The sequence below is a fragment of the Pteropus medius genome, unplaced genomic scaffold, assembly GCF_902729225.1.
Source record: "Pteropus medius unplaced genomic scaffold, Ma_sr-lr_union100, whole genome shotgun sequence".
Lineage (NCBI taxonomy): Eukaryota > Metazoa > Chordata > Mammalia > Chiroptera > Pteropodidae > Pteropus > Pteropus medius.
Window position 1 is genome coordinate 951,105 of NW_024356248.1, and position 23,389 is coordinate 974,493.

Here is a 23,389-nt window from a genome sequence, read left to right on the forward strand (position 1 = left end):
AGTTATGGGCCCACAATTTTTATACATATTGTTGGCATCCCAGATGGAGGAGTCCCAGATTGTTTGGATTGAGAGGAACCCATTTTTTTCTCCCCTTATTACCTGAGGCCTTGCACTGGATCAAGTCCATTTTAAGTCAGACCCAGTCCAACTCTGGACCCTGTCCAATTTCTTGTAAGTTGGCCAACCCCAGACCTAGTCCAGAAAAGGAATGCCCAAATAGATTAAGAAAGCTTTTTTAAATTCAAAAACTGCAGAGCTTAGATCCAAGAGGGACTTACCCGTGACCTTCAGATGCAGTGAGATCGAGGGGCTCGGTGGGTACCTTGGCGAGTCTCATGTTGCTCCTAGGGGCTCTTTGGGGGTGGAAGGTCTCTTTTAGATCCCACTTCTGACACCAGATCTATTAAATGATAAGTTGAGGCATATTAAAAGTGTAGAAGTTTATTTGAGCAAAAATCAATTGGAATCAGGCAGCCACCAAATCAGAAGTGGTTTGAAGTGCTCCATTCACTGTATCTGGGTAAAAATTTTTTTTTATAGAGAAAATGTGGAAGCAAAGTACTTATCCAGTTTCACTTTGTGTGGTTTCAGTTATCTACAGTCAGCTGTGGTTTAAAAATATTAAATGTAAAATTCCAGAAATAAACAATTCATAAGTTTTAACTCGCACGCTGTTCTGAGTAGTGTGATGAAATTTTGCACTGTCCTATTCTCTCCCGCCTGGAATGTAAATCGTCCCTTTTGTCTAGTGTATTCATGCTGTATGTACAGTACAATAAGACAATTAGAGAATAAGAGACAGAGACTGCATTCATATAGCTCTTTTTACAATATATTATTCTATTATTCTATTTTATCTTTAGTTATTATTGTTAATCTCTTACTATGCCTAATTTATAAGTTAAACTTTATCATAGATATGTACATATAGGGAAAAACATAGTATATGTTTGGTATTATCCGCAGTTTCAGGCATCTGCTTGGCATCTTGGAACATATGCCTTGAGGATAAGGGGGGAGTACTATGAAGAATTGATTGATTGACCCTAGTTGGCTGATCGTGATTGTTGTCCTTAGGTTCTACTTTGTAACCTTGAAGTATTCACGGGTTTAGATTCTGTTTTGCTTAGTGGGTGCTGTAGCATTAGAGCCACCTCAGTCTCATATCCTCTTTATTTAATTAACAAGTGATTCCATCTATTTAAAGCTTAAACACATGAAAGTCGATTTATAAAAAGTCATTAATTTATATTGTTTATACATACGTGGGCAGTGAAAGTATCAGTACGAGAATGATAAGCACCAGCTTCAGGAAGGGGTCACTTGGGAAGAGAGGGAGAATGGGGCAAAAAGTCTTGTGAAGGAGCGTCGACTGTCTCTGATATTTTATTTCTTAAAAAACGTTACATAGCATATAAGTCAAAATGTTGAGATCTGTTAAAGATGAGAGGTATGAATATATATGTGTACAAATATAACAGGTTTTTCTGTATGTTTGAAATAGTTTATAATTTAACAAAGTGTTTTTAAGTGTCAAGGATTTGGAGATTGGCAGGCTGGGGGTCAAGTCATCTCTTCATCAAATACTAGCTGTGTTTTTGGACAAACGACCTCTTTTCCCATCTGTGACTGTACCTCTTGGGATGTCACACCCTATTCACCTGCTCTGGACAGTAGATTAAATTAACGCTGGGAAACGACTTGCCAGTTTTCTCTTTTCTAAAAACGAAAATGCTACTGGTTACTTTACTTTCAAACTTAAGTCACTGGGGTTGAAATTCCTCCCTACCCTCTCCCCACCCGCCTGACACGCACAAAGTTCGAAGTTTTGGCTTATGCCTGGACATCATCTTTAGGTATGGAATTCCTTTGGAATTTTACAGGGAAGATTTAATTTACAATCTACAGGCACAGTCCCTTTGACAGTCTGAGAGACAGACTGGAAAGTAGAATTCAGAATTTGTGGCATATTTGGGTCTAGTAAGGTTTTTGTATATACTACCCTAAAAACTTCCTTTAGGAACACTTTTCACAGTTTCCCCTTTCTTTAAGGGGACTGCCCGAGGAGCCGCTGATGCACTGGGATGTCAGCTCTGATTCCACCTGGAGACTCTGGCCCTTGCAGGCAGGGAACAGCCACCCTGAGGAGCCCACGGTGCTGGAGACACCGGGCGGAGGACTAAGAACCTGAGTCAGAGAATGGAGCGGGGAGAGGCGGGGTGCAAAAATGAGGAGTTCTGGGTTTGATACAGGCTCCAAAGTTTCCAGCTCGTGACCTCATTCTGTCTCCACCCTCCCCAAATCTATTTCTCTTTTTATATCCCTGTCCCTCCAATCCTGATACTTGGGAGTTAGCCCGGCCTTTCTCTAATCATCACAATTAGGCACCGTGTCTTGTAGATTCTACCCTCTTAATATGGCTCCATCTAGGACCACTGCGAGCCTCTCAGGGGCCTTTGTTAGAAATTACTTAAAAGGGCCCCTTGGGCTAGAAAATTAGGAAAAGATGCTCTCTCTGGGCGGAAGCAGCTTTCAGGTACATGTTCAGGTACATGTTCAGATCCAGGTACAGGAAGCAGCTAATAGATAGCTCCTTGGTGAGAACAGATATCCTCTCCCCGTGGCAGACACAAGGCTGCATGGCTCAGCTGGGGCACAGGTGGCATTTCACCCCTTGCCTTCTCTAGCGCCCCTGGTGTGCGGTGAAGATTGCACCATGATGTGCTGTGGCCCTGCTCACATCTCGGGCCTCCATACACGGGCCCTGCTGCCGCCGCCTTCAAGTCGTTCTCGATGGTGTGGATTGCTCAAGCAGCATCCAGTCTTTCTTCTCTCCCATCCTCCCTTGTGTTCTCAGGGTTGCCTCCTGAACACCCCGCCAGGTATTCCCCATGCCTTCAGGACGCCCAGCGTGGCACCCAAGGCTCTTGCCCCTGCTCATTTCCCTTTCTTCTTCTGCCTCTCCCAGAAACTTCCCTTTCCCCAGAGCTTCCCTGGCCTCCGCATGAAAAGCCCTTGCTCCTCTGTCCTCTTGGCAACATTTATCTTTCAAGACTTGGTCACTGAAGCAATACCTTCCCTCGGAAGTCCTCCCAGGTTGGCCTCTCTCTTAGCGCTTATCATTCCGTATTGCAATCAAGGTCATCTAACCACTGGGCACTGGGCACAGTGCCTAGAGCCCACTATACTTTTAGGGGTGCTTGAAAACGTTTTATTTTGAAATCAGAAAACAAAGTGAGCTTTAAGGGTCAAAGAAAATGTATGATTTTTCTTCCCATCAGAAAAAAAAAATTTCGTAAGGCCCTCAAAGTCTTATTAAATCGTTTTTTCTTTGTGTAGAGGAAGACGCCCATGGAAGCAAAAGTACCCGGGGCCCATGAAGGTCACGATGTGGCTTGGGGTTGCCGCTGTTTCCTCCTTTCCTACAGCAGACCCAGTAGAGCTCCTAGGAAGGAGGGAGGGGGATGAACCCCGTCAGGGCTGCATTATGTTTTTTCAAACCTTTATCCTCAGCGCAGGGCCAGGCACTCAGGACTGGCTCAGTCAGCGCTATCTAAAGTGGGTAAGAAAACGAATGAACGAATGGCCTTAGGTGAGACTCTTGACTCTGAGTCTCCTTTTCTTCTTCTGCAAAGTGAAGCTTCATTGTCATAGGGTGACTGCCAGGATCAGATGGTGAGTGGGGAATGCTTCGGCACTGTGGAGCTTGGAGCCAGTCCTGGAGCTGCGCAGGATGTGGGCAAGGAGAGGAGAGCCAGAGGTTATTAAAAAGGGCTCCAGGTGGCTTCAATAGCTTTCTTTTGGTAACAAGTAAAATCGTTCTATTTATACACATAGAAAGAAACTGGAAAGACGTTTACCAAAGTGGCTCACGGTGGGCAGCCCCGAACATGGGTTACCTTCGTAATCTCTGAAAGAACCATACTTAGGAGCCTGTGAAGACCAGGTCTGCGTCTTCCTTTCTCTTTGTGTCCCTGGGCCTGGCACAAGTGAAGGACATAATGAGTGAAGGAATCCCCCAGCTCATGGCCTCATCTGGCACCCCATCAGCACTGGGGCCTCTGCTTCCAAGTGGGGGAGAGGGAGTGCATCTTTCCCCTTAGAACAAGGCCAGCAGACCAGAGACCACAGCGGCAGGACCGAGACTCAGTTTACCCAAGGTGATGTCTCTCGCAAGTCATCACAGAGACTGAGGAAGAGACAGGACATATCCAGTGGTGACGGATACATTTAGGCACTTAAAAAATTTTAGTTTCAACTCCCTCTTCGCAAACACACTATACACTTCCTGTGTCCCAAGTCATTTAATATTTCCCATGACTCCTGGAGGGCTGGGATTGTTGCCTTTTTTTAAGTCGTGGGTGCCTTTTTAGTCATAAACAGTATCAGACTGGTCTATCTCGTTCACTGCTGTGTGTCCTGCGCCTAAAAGCCCGCAGACACACAGTAGGTGTTGAGTGAGCGAGTGAATGTCAAATGTGACTTCTTTAAAAGATTTTTGGGAACTGCCTAGCGGAGGAGATAACCCACCTCTAGATAATAAGACCCTGCATGGCCTCCCATACCCCGTCACTTGGACCTCTAGGAATTGCCTTTGTTGTGGGCGACCAACCACAGGCAAACCCAGCACCTGCTCCTCCAGCCCGTCCTCGCCGAAGAACCCCAGGCTGCCACTCCTCCAGCCGCCTCTCGGAGTCCCTTCTCTCCGCTCCCCAGGAGCCGGGGGCCCGAGACATCCCGGAGCTCACAGCCAGGGTCCGCCCCAGCGCTTCCCAGCCGTGGAAGCGCGCGTCGCCAGGTGCCCGACACCCCATCCGGGGTCAGCGTTTTTCGCCTCCTCAGGCCGGAGGGGAGTTCTAGGGCTGCGTCGAGGGCCTCGTCTGGCATCCCCAGGCCTGCGGGGGCAGGAGCCTGAGTCACCGCGGTGCACGCCCTCTCCTCCCGGCTCCCATCCTGGGGCCACCCTCCTCCCGGCAGCATCGGGCTGCGCCGGCTCTCCCCTGGTCTCCTGCGCGCCCCCTCTTCTCGGCCCTAGTCTCCGCGCCCCCGCCCTCGGCCAGCTCCTCCGAGCTTCGCCCGTCCGCCCCTCCAATGGAGAAGCCCGAACTCCCAGCGCTCCCGGGCGGCTCCCGCGGGAGGGGGCGCGGCCGCCCCCGCGGCTCCACCCTCTCGGCGGGGCCGCAGCCATCTGGGGCCCCTGCCAGTCGCGTCCGCTCCGGGGCCCGCGCCGAGCTCGCGCGGGAGGAGGCGGTCTCACCGGGCGACCCCCTGCCGGTGCCGGTGCGCTAAGATGCCCCGAAGGGGCAGTGGCTGCGCGCCGAGGCTGGGTGGAAGCGCGTCGCAGCGGACACGGCGCCCCTTGCCACCTCCGTGACCCTTCAGGACCCGAGCCCCGGAGGCGCCGGTGGGGACCCACGAGGGCGGCGAGGTCCGTGCTCCTAACGTCCGGGGAGGGCGCCGGCTTCTGAGCCTCGATCGGGCTCGTCGCCTCCCGCCTCTTCCCCCCAGCCCCCCGCGAGCTGGCAGAAGGAAATAGCGCGCGGCCCCTTTAAATTTACCCAGGAGCCCTTAAAGGAGCCCCAGGGGCCCCAGACAGGAATCCCCACCCCGGTCCAGCCCGCGCCGCCGAGCGAGCAGCCAGCCGTCCGTGCGGCCGGCCGCCCCGTGCATGCGCCCCGCGCCCCGGGGCCCCGCGCACCGAGCGCCCTGCGCGGGCCGCCGCCGGCCCCGCGGCCCCGCGCCCCGCCGCTCCGGGGCCCCGCTCCGCAGCGCAGCGCATGGAGCCCGGCGGGGACCACCGGAGCCGAAGCGGCGGCGGCAGGGGCGGCCCCGGGCCAGCAGCGGCCTCGGCACGGGGCCGACGGCTGCCGCCTGCCGGATCGAGCGGCGGCGCGGAGCCCGAGGAGGACGACGGCGGTAAGGGCTGGGGCAAGCGGCTCGGGCGGGGGCCCCGGCATGGGGGAGGGGAGGGCTGCGGCTCCGGGCCCCTCTCCGCCGCCGAACAAAGGGGGGGACGCGGGCAGGGCGGCTGGGGGCGCCACCTGGCGGGCACGAATCACGACTGCAGGGCCAGCCGGGGAGCCCCCCGCCCAGCTCTCGGGGTCGACCCGTGGGGCTTGGGCGGATCCCCTCCCCCTTAAAGGGCCCCGCGGCCCCCGCCTTGCAAGCTCGGCCCCAGGGGCCCCAAAGGGCCTGGCCAGACGCCACCGGGCGTGCGCTCTAGGCTGTTGGACTTGCGGCCCCCGCCCCTTTCTCTTTCAGATTAGACTCCCTGGTGGTCTCCCTAATCGGCTGTCTCTTAAAAGTATGCCCAGACCATGGGTCCCTTTCGGGAGCTCCCCGCAGATGAGCGGAGCTGGGAACTCCGCTATGTTAAGTCGGGCTGCCCCTCTCCTCTTGCTTAGAGACAGGAACCCTTTTTTCTTTTTCCCGGCGTTGTCCCTGGGAAAGAGCATAGCGCTCCTCGGGGCGGGAGGGCGGGCACCACTGCCTTCCCCACCGCAGGCAGTTTTAAAGGGATGGGCTCGCCCACAAAGGCAGACATCCACTTCTGCCCGCGTGTTTTCTCCTCCCGTCTTTTCAGAAAATTTTGCCACAATTTGTCAGCTCTGGTGGGACCAGCCAGTCTTCCCCATTCACTCTCAAAGGAGACTGTTTCTTCATTCCCGTGCTGCAGGGTCAACGCCTTAAGATCCGTGAAGGTTCTGTCAGAGATAGGGAGACTACTCCAATCTGGGAGCTCCCCTCCCCGAAACTCCCCATCCCCTTTTGTTTTTAAAGAATCTCAGCTCCTCCCCTTTTTTCGGCTCTTAAAGGGCCAGTCTACCTTACACTTATATAGATCCAGCGCTGGTAGGATGCTTAGACCAACCAGCAGCTAGCTATCCAGTGCCTTTGCAGACAAAGACCTTAGGCCCAGAGAGCGACATAACCTATCGAAGGTCACAGAGCAAGTGAAGCCAGGACTCCAACCCGGGTCTCTGACACTGAAACCAGTGCCTTTTTGGAGGGATCGCTTTAAACCCAAAACAACGCAATGGTGACAGGAGCCCTCTCTGATCCTGTCTTTTGTTTCCCAGACCCTGAGATTTTCTACCTGGAGAATAACCACACCTGTCCATTCAGCTTATGTAGCCAGGAGACCCTTTTCTTAATAAAATAGGGTCCAACCTGTAGGGAGGGTGGGGGACTGCTCAGTATCTCTGGCAAAAGGAAACATCACTGGGTTAGTGGGCTCTGCCCTGGCCTCTCCCGTGCCCGCCCACTGATTTCTGGGCAGTGGTGGCTTCCTGCCAGGGCAAAAAACACATCCCCAGAAAGACGTCATGGGCTCTCGTGGGTGGGGGCCACTCCCTGCCACAGAAGCTCCAGTGGCTACTCTGGTGGCCCTCCCGCTGTTCCTTTTCAGAGTCTCTAGGGAGGTCAGGGTCCTTGGAGGTGTCGACAGCTTTGTGATGGGGATCCCTTCCATGGGTGCCTATATTTGGGAACTGACAATGCTTAATGCCCCCTAAGATGAGACTCTCAGGAGGCTGGATTGGTAAAAGGAAGACGCTCTATGGGTGGGGCCCTCCTGGCCAGGGCCTCAGGCGGGTGGGTCCTGTGTGCAGCCCTGGATGCAGACAGATGCCCCCTTTGTTCTCACCCTGCTGCCCGCTCGCTGCAGCTGTAACGGCCCCGGCATGCTGCTCTCCTGGCTTTACCCCTATAGCTCTCGTCCAAAAAGGGTGCCTTACAGAGCTGGCTGCCTTCTTGGCCTTCACTTTATTTTTTAAAAAGTCAAAGCTAGTCCCTTTGAGGACCCTGCATCCTTTTGTTCTTGATCCTCTCTTAAAGGGCCCTCGCTCTTTGTACGGGGCCCATGTTTTGACTCCCTGCCCTCCCACATCCCTTGTATTGCTGTTGCCATCCCTTTCCTGCCCCCTGAAAGACCCCTCTCCCCTTCCCTTCCTCAGGCTGCAAAATCAAAGCCCTGGGATCTTTCCCTGGAAATCGGAGACTGAAAAACTGTCTCCCTTTCCCCCTCTTCAGGGCAAGATCTTCAGCTGGAAGGGGGTGCCTTGGGGTCTTGGGGGAGTGCCCCCCTGCCCTCCTCCAGGGCCAGGGGACCAGCATCTTCAGGCAGGAAATACTCAGACCACTGTGAGGCCCGGGCCTCGAGGCCTGGAAAGAGCCGCATCCCGGGCCGTGATCACCGGCGCTACTACCACGACCACTGGAGGCTGGAGTACCTGATGGACTTCAACCCCGCCCGGCATGGCATGGTGTGCATGGTGTGCGGCAGCTCCCTGGCCACGCTCAAGCTCAGCACCATCAAGCGGCACATTCGCCAAAAGCACCCCTACTCCCTCCATTGGAGTCCCCGGGAGAAGGAAGTCATCAGCAACAGCTGGGATGCCCACTTGGGGCTGGGGGCTTGTGGAGAGGCTGAGGGCCTGGGGGCCCAGGGGGCTGAGGAGGAGGAGGAAGAAGAAGAGGAAGAGGAGGAGGATGGGGCTAGCCTCCAAGCTTGCCCACCCAAGGGCCCAGGTAATGCAGGACATGGAGAGGCAGGGGACTGGGGGTTAGGTGGGGCCAAGTGGGGACAGCCCTGGCCTCTCAGCCAACTAACTGACTTTCTTTGGGTGTGGTCTGTTTATTGCCCTTATTGTACCATAGCGGGGGAGGGACAGTAGGACCAGGGGGTCTCCAGTATCTGACAGCTTTTGACATTGTGGTTTTTGAAGGATCGAGGAGGGTGGAGGCTTGAGGGATAGGGAGGGGAAGGGCTGGGAGCAGAGCGTGCTAGAAAGGTATGGCCGACAGTGAAGTCCAGAGAAGGGCCTAGAATCCGGGTCTGGGGAGGAAGAAGGTGGGCCTTAGAGTTTGTGTGCAGGAGGATTAGAAGATGGAGGAATTAAGTCTTGAGGGAAGAGGAAGAGGAAGAGAAGGACAAAGGTTAGGCCGGGGCTCAGAGTCAGAGTGAGGGAGAGGCCTGTGGAGGACTTGGCTGGTGTGTGGGGGCTCCCCCAGAGGGCCAGCATCTCAGTTCCTTCCCTCCCTCCAACCCTTTCAGGCAAAGCCCCAGCTGGTGGGGGCAGCAGGCGCCAGCGACGAGGGGGCCCAGTGGCACCCCGGGCTCGGCGTCGGCGCCACTCGGCTTCCCGGAGGGCCGGGGGCAGCAGGGGGCTGGGGGCTCGGCGCCTGGAACGGAGGCTGAAGGAGTCCCTGCAGAACTGGTTCCGGGCAGAGTGTCTCATGGACTATGACCCGCGGGGGAACCGGCTGGTGTGCATGGCCTGTGGCCGGGCACTGCCCAGCCTGCACCTGGACGACATCCGTGCCCACGTGCTGGAGGTGCACCCCAGCTCCCTGGGGCTCAGCGGCCCCCAGCGCAGCGCCCTGCTGCAGGCCTGGGGTGGCCAACCTGAGACACTGTCTGAGCTCAGCCAGTCCCCACCAGGTGCGAGGCCCATCCCAGGGCCAAGACTCCCTCATAGAAGGGCTGCTAAGGGGTCTGTGGCCAAAACTGGAAGGGCGTCACTCCCCTCACGCACGCACGCACGCATGCCTCACACACACACGCACTCACACACACACACACACACTGGCTGGGGCCTCTAGCTTGGGGCTGGAGTGAGGAGCAAGGGACCCCTTCTGCGTGGGTAAAGGCAACCCGGCCATCAGGCTGAGCCCCTCTCCCTCACCCCTTCCCCAACAGACGATGACCTCGTCCCCCAGGACCTGACCAGAAAGAGCCGGGACTCGGCCCCCGCTGCTGGAGCCCCCTCCTCTCAGGATCTCAGCCACCCAGACGTAAAGGAAGAGGCTGGCTGGGTCCCTGAGAGGCCCGGGCCGGCAGAGGAGGAGGAGCTGGAGGAGGGCGAGAGGGTGGGGGTCCCGGGCCGGTCGCCACGGGGCCGCGACCACCGCCGCCACTATCAGGAGCGCTGGCGACTGGAGTACCTCATGGAGCTGGACGGCGGCCGGCGCGGCCTGGTGTGCATGGTGTGCGGGGGCGCGCTGGCCTCGCTCAAGATGAGCACCATCAAGCGGCACATCCGCCAGCGCCACCCGGGCTCCACGCGCCTCAGCGGGCCTGTCAAGGCCCTCATCGCCCAGGAGTGGAGCGAGAAGGCCGCCCACCTGCTTGCCCTGGGGCTGCCCTGCCCCGAGTCCCCCAGGGACCCTGCCGCCCCCAGCACAGCCGCAGCCTCCGAGGAGGGGGGAGGGGAAGAGGAGGAGGAGCCAGAGGAGGAGTGGTGGGGTGAGCTGGTGGAGGCCCAGAGCAGGTGGAAAGGGAGAGGGACAGGGACCAGGCCAGGCAGAGAGCGGGTCGGGGAGCGCTTGGGTAGAATGGGGCGGTGAGAATGGAAGGTTGGAGGGAAGATTGGGGAGGATGGGACAGGAGGGCAAAGGTGAGGGATTATGAAGCTGAGACGCAGGACCGGGCTGCTTTTCCCCCACGGGCTCCAATACCGTCCTTTGTTCCTTCCTAGGTGATGTCCCGCTTTCCCCTGGGGAGCCGTCGGAGCGGCCCGCCGAGGAAGAGGAGGAGGACGACGACGGCCAAGAGTCCGGGGGACTTGCCTTCCCGCCCCTGCCCCCGCCCCCGCCGCCTCCCCCGCCGCCGCCTCCCCGCAGTCGAGAGCAGCGGCGGAACTACCAGCCGCGCTGGCGGGGCGAGTACCTGATGGACTACGACGGCAGCCGGCGCGGCCTGGTGTGCATGGTGTGCGGGGGCGCGCTGGCCACGCTCAAGGTCAGCACCATCAAGCGGCACATCCTGCAGGTGCACCCCTTTTCCATGGACTTCACGCCCGAGGAGCGCCAGACCATCCTGGAGGCCTACGAGGAGGCGGCGCTGCGTTGCTACGGCCACGAGGGCTTCGGGCCGCCCGCCCCGGCGCCGCGCGACGGCGGCGCGGACCTCAAGGCGGGCGCAGTGTGTCGGGCGTAGCCCGCGCGTTGGACTCGCGGGCCGGGCGGGGGCGGCCCTCGGGCTGGGAGAGCGTGGCTGCTGCCCCCCGCTGGCCGGGCCGGGCGGAGATTGGGGATCGGTGAGGTGCCACGGAGCTCCCGGAGCTAGTCGGACCGCGCAGGTCCTGGTCCTCCCCACGCAGGGCCCCACCTTTCCCGAGAAGCCACAGCGGCCTCCCGACGTTTGCACGGAGCGTTTCTAGACCCGGCCGGTGTCCGGCCGTACCCCGCCAGGCGATCCTGTGCCGGGCCGGGGTCGGGGCGCCGACAGTCAGTATTAGGACGACAACGGGGGTGGCAGAAAGGGCAGGAAAGCTGCCCCGGCCCCTTCCCTGGCCGGGGGCCCAGCTCGGGGGCGTCGCACGCCGGCAGGCACGGCGCCCGGATCGGGCCGGCTGCCCTTGGCCTTACTGGTGTTCTCGGCCGCTCCGAGATCCGGACTGCGGACGCTGGCCTGCGAGGGGGGCGGGGCGGAGCGGGGCCTGGGCCCCGTCGGCTGCGCCCGCCTCCCGAGCGGGCTCCGTGGGGACCGCACGCTGGCGGCCCCACCCGCCTCCCCGCACTGGCCGCGCCCGCCGGACCGAGATCTCGTAAAGGGGTTAGCACTTTTTTCCTTTGCTCCTCTCCTGCTCCGGGGGCCTCCGTTCACCCCTCAGCTCATTCAGGCGCTGCTGCTTCAGCGCCCCCGTCGGTCCGAGCCCGGGGCACTGGAGGTCCTGGTAGTTGGCGGCACATACCCGTCCCCTCCCTGTACCCCTTCGTGCGCAGTGGTTGCGCCACCCATTCGCAGCCCGCAGGGGCCTGGGGCCGGGCCTCGGCCTTTCTCTTCCCCGCGGCAGCGCCAGGCCCTGTGAGGCTGGGAAGGGGCCCCGCGATCTCCCAGGCAGGTCCAAGAGGAATGTGTAGATTCATTCTCCTGTGGAGAACAGGTGGCCCCAAGATCAGGCCCTTTTTGCTCTTTGTATTTTATTTTGAAATTGTATTTAATGCTTTTATATGAAAGGGGGAGGGTGGGGAGAGAGCTGTCCCAGTCACCCTTATGTGCAAATGTCTTATTTATTATGCGTGTATCAGAGATAAGCTGTGAGGTGGTGGTGGAAGGACCTAAAGGAAGGAGCGAGGACAGAGGGGGGCGTTGAGAGGACCCCAAGCATCCCAAACCAATGTCTGACTCTCCAGGCCTCTCCTCACTTCCGGGCCCCAATGTCTGCTCGTCACAGCCAGGCCATTTCTTCTGGTCTTAAAGCCTGAGAGTGGGGTGGTCAGCGGGTGGGACCCGAGGGCTGGGCCTGGAGTGGGGAGGGGCCCTGAAATCTGGGGCCAGGGGCTGCCTCTGAGGGAGAGAAAATCCAGAGGAAAGAGGAAGCTCTCCCTCTCATCCTAGCTGCCCCCCACCCCCAGGCCAGAGCCCAAGGTTCAAGTGCCTCAGGCCCAGTCCCCTTGACTCTTCCTGATTTGGGAATTGGATTTTATATCACGGATTTTATAGCATTTTTATATAACTCAAGATTGTCAGAGTTGGAAAGACCTTGGAGATTAACTAGTATCTGCCCCCACCCCTTTCACAGATAGGTGAAAATAAAGCCCAGAAACTGAAACGATCACACAGCCAGGTAGGAACAGTCCAAGAATAAAAACTCCTAATTTAGTTCCTTTGCACTATAAGGGCACTGCCTCCCAGTCTCTGGTAAGTTATTTCCCATTAGGCCTGCCAAAGGATGGCATGAGCTGGGAGCTGCAGGCTGTGACCTGGGGATGGCCAAGAGCTGCATACTTCCCCTTGCCACCCCAGGCTTCAGCTGGAGGGTGTAGGAGCTGCCTTCTTCATTAGAACTCCGGAAGTGGGGCTGACTGTCCCCTGGCCCAGATCCTCCCCTGTAGGGCAAGGGCTCCGGCATCGTGTTGTTGATGCCACCAGGAAACACTGCATGGGCCATTAGTCGACCGAAAAGTGAATTCCTAGTGTTTGAATCTCCAGGGTTTCTGAAACAGTATTAAAAGCTCGAGAACAGGGATTATGGATGGCACCAGGCTGGGCACTGCCATTCTTTTATTTTCCTTCACGCATGTTTTCAGATCCAGAATGAGTATTCTACCATTTTTGCTACTCTGCCTGTTCAAAAACAGTAGGCATATTGGGGCGACCCGTTCTAGCCACCCGAGCCCACTGCCGAAGTTCAGGTAAACCAGGCCAGAGACCTGATAAGGAACGGTTTATTCCTCTTGGTAGGCAGGGAGGGGCCTTTAGGACAGGAATGGACATCTTCGTGGAGAGACAGCCCGAAGCATCAGTGGTTCTGAGTGGCCACCAGACCAACAGCACTGCATCAGGAACTGCCAGAAACGGTTCTCAGGCCCCACCTCCCTGAATCAGAAACTGGCAGGCCCAGCACTCTTGCTAATATAAAGCCCTCCTGCGATCACAAGGCTCACTGAAGTATGAGCACCAGTGATTTAGGAAGTGCCACTGTCACGATTCCTACTTTGGAGCTAAGGTCTCACGGCTTAGGGGTCAGGGGACCCTCATCTCTAGGTGTGCCTCCTTGCCTTGGGGGTCTGAACAGGTGAAGTTTCTTCATGAATTTTTTGTTAATGGTATGCTTGCTATTACAGCCAATATGTAAATGTTACTCTGAATACATATTTATATGCCAAGTTAGTGACATTATTCAAACATTTGTATGTGTATTTGTGAAGTTTGCATCAGTTATTTTTTTCATTTCAGCCTAAGCTTTCTAAGAGGTATGTTGAATAAAAATTTGAAATCCAGCTTAAGGGTCACGGCAGCCTTAGTTGTGAAGAGCAAATCCCAGGTGACAGGTTGTTTCAGCAAAGACCTGATGTGTTTAGTTCCCATTTTCCATGGTGACTGACTCTCAAATATAAGTGCATTGTGACTGTGATTTAGAGGCTGCTTCGTATGCTGCAGGCAGGGAACCCTCCTAGGTTGGTATGGGGCTGAACTGCGACAAGAGACCCCTCCGGCCCCTCCCGCTCATCTTTCTCCTAAGCTCACCTCTTAGGAGGGGCTCTTATTTTCTTTCAGAAACCAAATGCACACCTTTGCTCTATGGAAATTCTTCAGTCTTGAGCATCATTATGTTATCAACTCTTAGTTGCTTTTTAAAGCCTCAAAAGTGGAGTGGGGATGGGGGTCAGTGGAAGCCTTGTTTGGTTCTTACTTTACCCAAACTGTGTATAAAGAATAAAGTTAGCAGAATGACACCACAGACATTGTGTTTTTTTTTTTTTTAATTAATACCACATCAATTTGCAGTTTTACAGGAACCAAGATTCAAAGCTCCTTAGGTGCTACTCTATTTTATGTTGCACGCATATACACACAGTCATTTATGTAATTTTCATCTATAGTTTTTTTCCAAAAAAAAAAAAATCCTGTGTGACACAAAGATCTGTCCAATTATCTAAACACAGCAGTAATAAAACAAAAGAGCTACGCGTGGAGGCTTCCAGTGGAGAAAAAGGTCCTTTGGAGGGGAAGCCCAAAAAGATGACCAGTCCACCGACTTCTTGGGAGGGCAAAAGATGGGGATGGAAGGTGCATTTCCTACACTACGACATGAAATTGGTTTGAAAATTAAAAAAGAAAGGGAGCTAAGAAAATAAGAACCGAGTAAGGCAAGGGTACCTTTTACCCAACTAAATCTCTAAGTAGTTTTCCCAAAAAAGTGGAAAGAAAATTCCCTTCCACGACCTTGTATAGTGTTGCAGTGCTTTGGGACCGTCAAAGATTATAGCCCTTACTTTAAAGTCATCAGTGCATACTCCCTCTGGTTTATCATGACGAGTAACAACCTGAAGGAACTCACAGATGACGTTCAAGTTTACTAAATTTTCATGTTGGAAGGGGAGGAAGACATCTATTAGTCTCAAACAGGAATCCCAGATTCTCAATCACTCTGCATCTGATGCCAGAGCGAGCAGTTCCGTTGTCTTTTAGTTGTCCGTGGAGCCCGTCAACACACTCTGACCCTGCCCGGTCACCCTTCCCTACAGCTTCTTGGGAAACACTCTCAAAAGCAGCACCCTGGGCCACGGCAGAGATGCTAGAACATTTTATGTGCCTGAAAATGAAAGGAACCCACAAAACACACTCAGAAGCTAGCCTCAAAGTTAAAACTCCCATGAACCACAAGATGCACTTCTCTATACTAATTTGTGGTCTCTTAACCACAGACACACACGATTCCTCCCAAGCCAGCTCGGCTGTGGTCCTCAGGGTAAAATGATGAGCACAGGTTAAAAATACAGCCCGTGAAGGAAGAAGCCGCAGGGAAAAGATGGAGGGGGAAAAAAAAAAGCCTTTTGGGTTTCTGTATTCGCCTCTCGAGAATGTTCCCCCCCACAGGCCTGAGATGAGATTACAATAACTCAATAACTGAGGAGCCCACATGCAGATTATTATTTTTCTCTAACAAGTTTACAGCAGTGTGTACAGCAGTTACAGACATTTATTTCATAACAATAAAAGTACAACCATGTTTCTTAAACTTGAGGTGAGGTGGGCAGGGAAAAGAGAGGAAAGCACATTCAGGAATGAGTTCTCAAACGAAAGCTCAGAACTGGTGTCCAAAAGAAACGACACAGACACCACCTTCCCAAATGGCGGAGCCTTTCCCTTCCCAGGGACGAGCAGAGAGGGAGCGGCGGCCACAGAGATGCCCCTGTTGACTCCCTCTCCAGCCCCACTTTGCTTCCATTCTCGATGATCAGACGGCATTCTGGGAACCAGGAATTATCACTATCACCCAGGAGTTTACCCATAGAGTTGAAAGGTCTCTAAGTGAAGAAGAGGAATATGAGGAGTAGCTGCTCACACTGTGGGGCAGGAAGAGGGGTCGAGGGCTGCAAAACACCAACCCCAGAAGGAAGGAATCCCTCTTGTCCCCAGATAATTTCTTTATAAGTTAACCATTAATTCTTAACTTAAAAATAAGAGCAAAATTGTGATGGGAAGCTGTGTAAGACTAGTCCGTGAAAATTAAATAGAACAACCCAGGAGATGTGTTTTCATTTTCTCCTTTACCTCTAACTCTTTCGCCTTTTTCAAGCTACATGTGAAAGCTCCACCACCATTAAGGTTCTGATTTAGCCTATTAAACTGATTCTGTCTTTATTCTTTTGGGTTCTAAGATATCAGTTCTTCTTTTAGTCCAACAATTCTTGTGCTTGATACTGCGGGTAAAGGGAAAGGAGGGGAAACACCAAATAAAAAAAAAATAAGCTTGGAATGCAGGCTCAAGCTGACACTGAGCAGTTCCTTCATAGTACAAGTAACAACATTATAACTATTAAATGGTGTTTTAGTAACTGTGGCATTTCTGGTTTCCATGTACTTATTCTGCCTTTTTTTTTGCGACTCCAGGTAGTTTTGCTTGGATCCTATTGAGGACAAGAGGGGAAAAAAAAAAAAGGTAAAAACAGACATTAGCTCTAGGTTTTTATCTTAACAGTGATGCTAGAAGACAGTCCGTGACTTGCTGGAGCAGCATGAAGAACATTCTCCCGTTTCCACAGGGCTTACGATGGACGGCAGGAATCTGGCCTGGGATGTGCTGAGTGGGTCCACGAAGGTCCACTCCCTCCCTGCCACCATGCCTACCTGTCCTCTTTCACTGCCAGAACCCCGTGGGTCCTTCACTGGGGGGTCCAGTGAAGAAAAAGGGGTATCTGGACATAATGCTTGCTGACTGCTCTACACACTGGCAATGCAAAGGCCCACTTATCTGGGAATGCCAGGTCACACACTAGTGCCACAAAAGGAACCAGAAGTCAAGGTCAAGGAGACACATTAAAAAACTACAGGAGCTGGCAATAGTTCCTAGCTCCTCACAGGACACCAAAGCTGCCCTCTATTTTGTTTAAAACTCCCCATGACTAAGGTCATTTATACCTCTCAGTGAATGTCAAAGCTACTCCCTAAGTGTGACATCCCACGGCAGGGGCCTGGTCAGCCAAACTGCTAATCAAGACCATCTTTCACAGTCAGGGGTGGACAGCAAGCAGATATGTATTTGTGCTCAGTGTCCTTGCCTGCTTTTAGCTCTGATGTGTACCTAGAAAAGCAAAAGGGCAGGTAAAGGCCTGGCATCAAGCCAGAGCTGTCAGACCACAGTCACAGTTTCCTCTTATCAAAGCTATAAGAAAGCACTGAAGTCTGGGGTGTGCAAGGGGCTGACGCAAAGGGTAGATTTAACTGTCTGTGACATTTTGTTTCTTAAAGAATATCTGAGGAAAATATGAAAAAATGTTGACATTTTAATTTGAAGTGCTGGATCCATAGTGTTTGCTATAAATAATTTAAAAAAAAATTTTTTTCCTTCATATAGGGAGTCATAAAAATGTCTACCAAGATTTTATTCCTTGATTTAAGATTTAAATATCAAATTGGTTTTAAAAATGAAAACAGATTTGGTGGTTTTAGGAAAGAGGTAGTGTTGAGCCTTAAGACATTTATTCACTAAAACCTGATTTCTGAAAAGACAGAAGAGCTTGGCTTAAAATTGAATATGTGAAAATAAAGGAGGAAATAACCAAAACATTTAAAAGCCAGTTCAAAATGTAGAGTGGTCCTGATTCCGTTGATCCTTTTTAGTCTAAGATACAAAGGATGTTCTTTTTAAAGAAGCATCTGGTAACATCATACTACAAATTAAGATTTTTTTTTTCAGGGTGAAAATCACATTTTAGGGTGAAAGTGTGCATCAGCATTTTACACAGGGGACTAAAAGTCATTGGGGGAGAAAAAGCACACGTCAGGATCAACTGTGGAACCTAAGCATACTTACTTTTCAACGATCGACTTGGTCTGATCACGGGCGATGCCAACATAGTGATCAATCTGGGTCTTTAAGGAAGGAAAACGACTCAGTTGTGGCAACGCACAGATAAACGATTTTCCTGAAGGTTATACTCTTTTGTCTAGTTTAATCATTTTTTAAAAACACTACTGAATATTCTGGAAAATGAAAATAATGCTCGACTTTTAAAAGTATTTTAAAAACTGCAGGTTTCAGAATTTAAATTATGCCATAAACACCCCATACTCGGTTGCAGTAAAAATCACTCACTTCTTTTGCAGAGGTAAGTCTTACTGGTTAGGTGTTTCCTTTAGACACTGGACTTATAATAGCATTTTCTGAATACTAGAAACTGTGCATCCAATCTATTTTCTGTAATCATAAATGTGTTTTGGCTCCTGATAAGACTAATTCATTTAATACCAAAAAACCATAAAGTCTGTTGATGGATGACTTAATCCAGAAAGGATAACACCATAGAATCTAATATAGTCTGTATACACCATTCCACAAGCAAATATCTGTTCACACCGATGGACTCCCAGAATAGCCTTAATGGTTTCTTAATAGTTTAAGTTTCTTTTTAGACAAGAGCTCTGATTTATTTAAACATTTTCAACTTATATTTTTGAGCAGATAATGCATTCATGTGATAAAAACACAAAAAGCACATAATAAGGTATAAAAGTTAAGTCTGCATCATGCCCTTATCTCTTCTAGACATTCAGTTTCTCTCCTTAGAGAAACCAGATGAAACCACTGTGACCATTTCTTATGGGCACCTGACATATAAAATTAGACTTTAGAAAAAGAAGATTGCTCTGAACTTTCAATACCTAAAAAATGAACTAACACTAGTCACGCGCCAACACATATCTGATTCACAACAGGTCAACACTTACCTTGTACTTCTCATAGACAATCGGAACACTGAAAATGAGCAGTTCGCCTGTAAGACAGAATCACGGGACATGGCAAGTGCACATGTGAGACAGTCATCGAGTCTCAGGACTTAAGTAGCACACACATTTTTCCTCATGAAATACAGAGAAACAGAATTTCTTCAGTGAGAGATTCTGGCTAGAACCTTCGATTAAGGACAGTGAGATACAGATAACGTAGGCTGCCTACTTTGTACCACAGGTAATTTGCAAATTATGAAAATGGATTTTACACATAAGATCCCCATATTTAAGTCAAGTCTAGACAACTCTACTTCTAGCTGTTTTGATATCTCTTTATAGTTAGGACAATTTAATAAAGTATGGCCACAAATACAGGTTCCTTCAATATCTAGTTCAAGGTCTCTATGGATGTCAAAGCCTGGCCCATGGGGAAGGACTGGAGCCGTGCTGGGCGTTCTCTTCGCCCTTTCCCTTACAATTATTTCAGGGTGCATGGAGACATTTTCCTTGCTGCCTTACCAAGAATCAGAAGGGTGATTCCATTGAAAACAGCGCCGACATAAGTCATCAGCCACATGAAGACAGCCAGCTGTGAAAGCCAACGTCAGAAGGTTAAGCAGGAATAATTATAATGCAAAATTCAAGTTAACTGACGCCATTTTCCACTAGCGAATTACGTCTGCATAAATTTAGTGATGTATAAATAAATAAATAATTTCAAAAAGAAGGTTACCCCACTTGCACTATATGTTTGAAGGTGCGTACGAGAAGCCTGCAGTTCTCTTAGGCCCAAAGACAGACTGCAATTGCATTTCTGTCATCTACAGCACCCTTGTTCTGATGTTAGTTCTCCAGGTGCAGGAGATACCTTCTCTATTGACTTCTGTCCCCATTTTTACAGGTTGACTGAGATAAGCATACTTTCATTTTTGCCTGATAAAACCCTCTTTAATGTTTTTCCTCTGAATTATAACCGAGTCCCTGATTTGCCTCACCACCAAAAGCTGTAGAAGCAACCAACCTTCAAGGAGTCAACCAGATCTTCTACCAGAAAGAGGCGGATGACGAGTTTCAGGGCCCTGTTGATGTGCACCATGGCAGCGTTCATGTAATTGTGGAAAGCTTCTGAGGACAGAGTGATGTCCACATCCAGGTAGGCTCTTCCAGAAGAAACAGTCACACAACAGACAGGGAAAGAGAAGACCTCTGTTAGCACAGCAGTTCTCTGAAGTGTAAAATTCCCCCAAGGGCACATTTTAGAAATCTCTAGGGGCATTTTTTGCTGTTATGGGATGCGGGAGCTTCTGTCATTTAGTGGCACAGATGCCAGATGTGCCTGCAAAGTGTGGGACGGTCATGAGCAATAAAAAGCTGTCCTATGTCCTGCATCACTTTTACTGTCTCACAGGATATTCATGAAGGTGAACCTATTTATAATTATTGAGAGCCCAGAACACATAAACACAAGTTATTTTTCCCCACAGTTTTAACATATCCTGAATTTTCTAAAACTGTACTTTGATTATGCTAAGCTTTACTAAGATTTTTTTCACCGTCTTGGAAAAATAACATCTGCACTGGAGATTATACATGTAGGTTTTTTTTTTTTTTGGTGTAGTCATGTCCAAGCAATTACCTATTGACTGGAATACATATTATTTTATTATAAATGGCTATTTTATCATTTCTTTACATCACAATTATGATCTATTTTTAAAATTGTTTCTAGACATATTATTTCTGAATTTCATTTCAAAATAAGGAAAGCATTATAAAATACTTGTTAAAACACAAAAAGGAGGGTGGAGATATTGAGCTTGATAGGACTGAAACTATAGGAAAAAAAAAGACCTGGGCTTTAGTCTTAGATGCACTAGGGCAGCGGTCCCCAACATTTTTGGCACCAGGGACCGGCGCTCCTCTGAGAATCTAATGCCTGATGATCTGAGGTGAGACTGAGAGGTGATGCTAGCGCTGGGGAGTGGGGGCAAATACAGAAGCAGCTTTGCTAGCCTGCTGCTCACACCACCTGCTGTGTGGCCTGGTCCCTAACAGGCCACAGACCTCTACTGTTCCGGGGCCCAGGGGTTAGGGACCTTTACACTAGAGAATTGAGATGTAACTTTTTTATTCACTCAGTATTTACCAAGTGCCTACTGAATACCTCTCTGTTAGGCGCTGGGGATACCAGGAAAGGTAAGACTGCTTTTGCCTTAGAGAGCCTACATTATTGTAGGAAAAACAGAAGAGTAACAGGTATGTTTTTTCTTTTCTATTTACCACCAAATATGAAAGTTATAGAAATTAATGTTGTAATTAATACAACTTAGCAAAACACATTTTACAAATCCACGACAGTGTCATGCAGAGGGAAAAACCCACTAAGACATCTGAGCTTGTGGCAAACAGTAAAAATTTATTCACTCATTCATTCAACAACTATTGATTTTTTTTAACGCCTACAGCACCTGGTATTCTTAATATTGATTTGTTAAAACTAACTTGCAATGCCTTTTTAAATGCCACATATAGTTTAAATTATTCCTTTTATTTTCACCAAGAGAAAATACAAGGACAGCCACAGCTAGACACCTATTCCATCACAGTCCTAAGAGGTCACAACAGGGTTTCTTTCTCTATGATAAAAGTTTTTTTTAAAAAAAGTGTCATTTGCTAATGTTAACATTTTTTATGGGCTAAGATTTTCAAGAAAAGTGTGAGGAATACATTTAATTACAGCACAGTCAGAAAAGCTGACCATTGGATTCTGGAAAGGCGTGCCTTCCTGACTTCATCAAGACTTGTCCTCACCCCCACCCCCACCCCCCCGCCCACGGGTATTAAGAAAGAGAGATGACGAGGAAATCAGCAATAAATCAGTAATAAACCCCAGTGTGAGCATAATCACATCGAGTTCTGATATCGCCAAGAGCACAGCCTTGATAACAAGATTTCAAAACCATTTTAAGAGTTAAGTATGTGGGGGCTTAAACCTGTCCTTGGGACCCATCCAACTGAGCGCTGTCCTGGACGCCTGGTGTTCCCTACCCTGATCAGATATTAAGACAGTCCTCTTTTGTCTTAAAGCGAGACTCCAGTTCGTCAAAAAACTCTTGGCTCCTAACTTGTCACTTCTTAAGATGGTCTCACGCTTTACAGTTCATGTTTCCTGCTCAGCTGCAGGAGTACCGATAATTCTTGGTTTTTAGTCAGGTCTTCTTTATATACCTGACCAGGCTCAGTGTACCCCCCTTCCCTAAACTGTAGAGTGTTACTGTGATACTTCAACTCACTTGAATGGATGGCCTTCTTCTGACTTCTGCACAGCTTGGATGACAGACTTATAGACCCTGAAGCTGATGGTGACAGAGAGAAGAGCCAGGATGAGGTAAGAAACCACACTGATGACACTGAAAGCTGCCAGGGAAAGCAGCACGATCAGCGTGGTGCCAAAGACAAACCCGGTCTTCTTCACATCTCGCCAGAAAATCAGATCGTGCACTGCCGAAAGAAAAGGGAACATGTCACACGAACGCCCACGGGCCACAGGCCCGGGCTGCTCCCCGGCTGCGTGCCTGGGAAGCGCGTTACGAGGGCGTGCAATTGTAGGTGTGTCCCTCCTCAAGAGATCTGATAAGTGAAAATCACATTACCCCATAGGTGATGATTCACTCTGCAAAAAGTTCCTCTGGTTTTTGGGCAGGTTTATAAAAACTTAGGAACTTACTTTTTGGAGGAAGCTACTGAAGTACAATGGAATGTAGTGTCGTTTATCTTAAATGTTTCAGCAGAAACGATGGTAGAGCAAATGCGGTAAAAGCTAGAACTCATGACTAGACTAAGCCAATCACGCTTATAAATGAGTTGGGTCAACAGACATAAAACCAAAGCTAAACTGAAGTGTATAAATTGGGCTGGGGACAGAGAAAGTGGTGAATAAAAACAAACCAAGCTCTATCGGTGTTAGTTACAATGAAACACCAGTCTCTGTTCGTCTGAAGAGCACTCAGGAAGGGTCATGGGTCTGGGACCATGTAATTATCTAAACTGCCATACTTTTGAAGATGAGTGGGGACACTATTAGTAACAGGTAGGAAATAAATATAAATGAAGACTGTCCCAGGTAGGTGGGTCTTATGGTTGGGGACATCCAAACTGGAAAAGTGTAAGTTCTATCTGAAGAGATCTCAAAACCTCTCCTGTGGTTCCTTCTGTGCTATTCAGCTCACAAGGAAGAGCAAGGGCTTTGGAGTTGGAGAAACCTAAGCATGAGTCCTGGTAATTTTTAGCTACATTCCCCTAATTCACCTTTCTAAACCTTTGTTTCCTAACCTGTAAAATGAAGAAAGTGACATCTATTTCCTGAGCTGTTTCAAGGAATATATAAGGCTAATGTATGTAGAATGCTTGCACTGTAAATGACACACAGTAAACACTCCAATTTTAACTATAATCGAAATATGGTTAGCCTGGAAGACTGTGATTGAGGGTAAAATGAACTTGAATCTGACTCCAGCTGACCCACTGGCACCTAGTTCTTCCCTGTATTCAACTACAATACTCTCCCCTGAAGCCTAACTTTGCTAGAGCCAAGCAACCTAACTTGAAACTAAGAAAACACTAGAGATATGCTGATTGTACTGAGGCGTAATCACTGGTCCCGACACTGCGGCTAGGACTTACTAGGAGAAAGAAGAGGTG

The 23,389-nt window shown here is 50.5% G+C and overlaps 2 protein-coding genes across 5 annotated transcripts in view; one reads left to right on the forward strand and one right to left on the reverse strand.

Annotated features, from left to right (window-relative positions):
• The first annotated feature begins 5,303 nt into the window (after positions 1 to 5,303).
• On the forward strand, positions 5,304 to 14,192 carry ZFTA (zinc finger translocation associated). 3 transcript variants are annotated; one of them, XM_039860338.1, is made up of 5 exons: positions 5,304 to 5,431; positions 8,035 to 8,532; positions 9,059 to 9,445; positions 9,704 to 10,249; positions 10,482 to 14,192. In XM_039860338.1, the coding sequence occupies exons 2-5, from the start codon at positions 8,238 to 8,240 to the stop codon at positions 10,940 to 10,942; spliced, it is 1,689 nt and encodes a 562-aa protein (XP_039716272.1). In that variant the 5' UTR covers positions 5,304 to 5,431; positions 8,035 to 8,237; the 3' UTR covers positions 10,943 to 14,192. The 3 variants fall into 3 exon arrangements, with proteins under 3 accessions (XP_039716272.1, XP_039716273.1, XP_039716271.1); XM_039860337.1 differs by lacking the exon at positions 5,304 to 5,431 and adding an exon at positions 5,752 to 5,919; XM_039860339.1 differs by lacking the exons at positions 5,304 to 5,431; positions 9,059 to 9,445 and adding an exon at positions 5,750 to 5,919.
• A 1,170-nt stretch (positions 14,193 to 15,362) lies between these two features.
• The window catches only part of RTN3 (reticulon 3), a 46,759-nt gene continuing 38,732 nt past the window's right edge, over positions 15,363 to 23,389 (reverse strand). For both annotated transcript variants that reach the window (XM_039860335.1, XM_039860336.1), the window contains 6 exons: positions 21,982 to 22,189; positions 19,710 to 19,848; positions 19,208 to 19,277; positions 18,686 to 18,732; positions 17,772 to 17,830; positions 15,363 to 16,365 (listed from right to left, as the gene is read on the reverse strand). In XM_039860335.1, the coding sequence (XP_039716269.1) occupies positions 16,320 to 16,365; positions 17,772 to 17,830; positions 18,686 to 18,732; positions 19,208 to 19,277; positions 19,710 to 19,848; positions 21,982 to 22,189 (569 nt within the window). In that variant the 3' untranslated portion in view covers positions 15,363 to 16,319. The remainder of the gene's footprint in view (positions 16,366 to 17,771; positions 17,831 to 18,685; positions 18,733 to 19,207; positions 19,278 to 19,709; positions 19,849 to 21,981; positions 22,190 to 23,389) is intronic.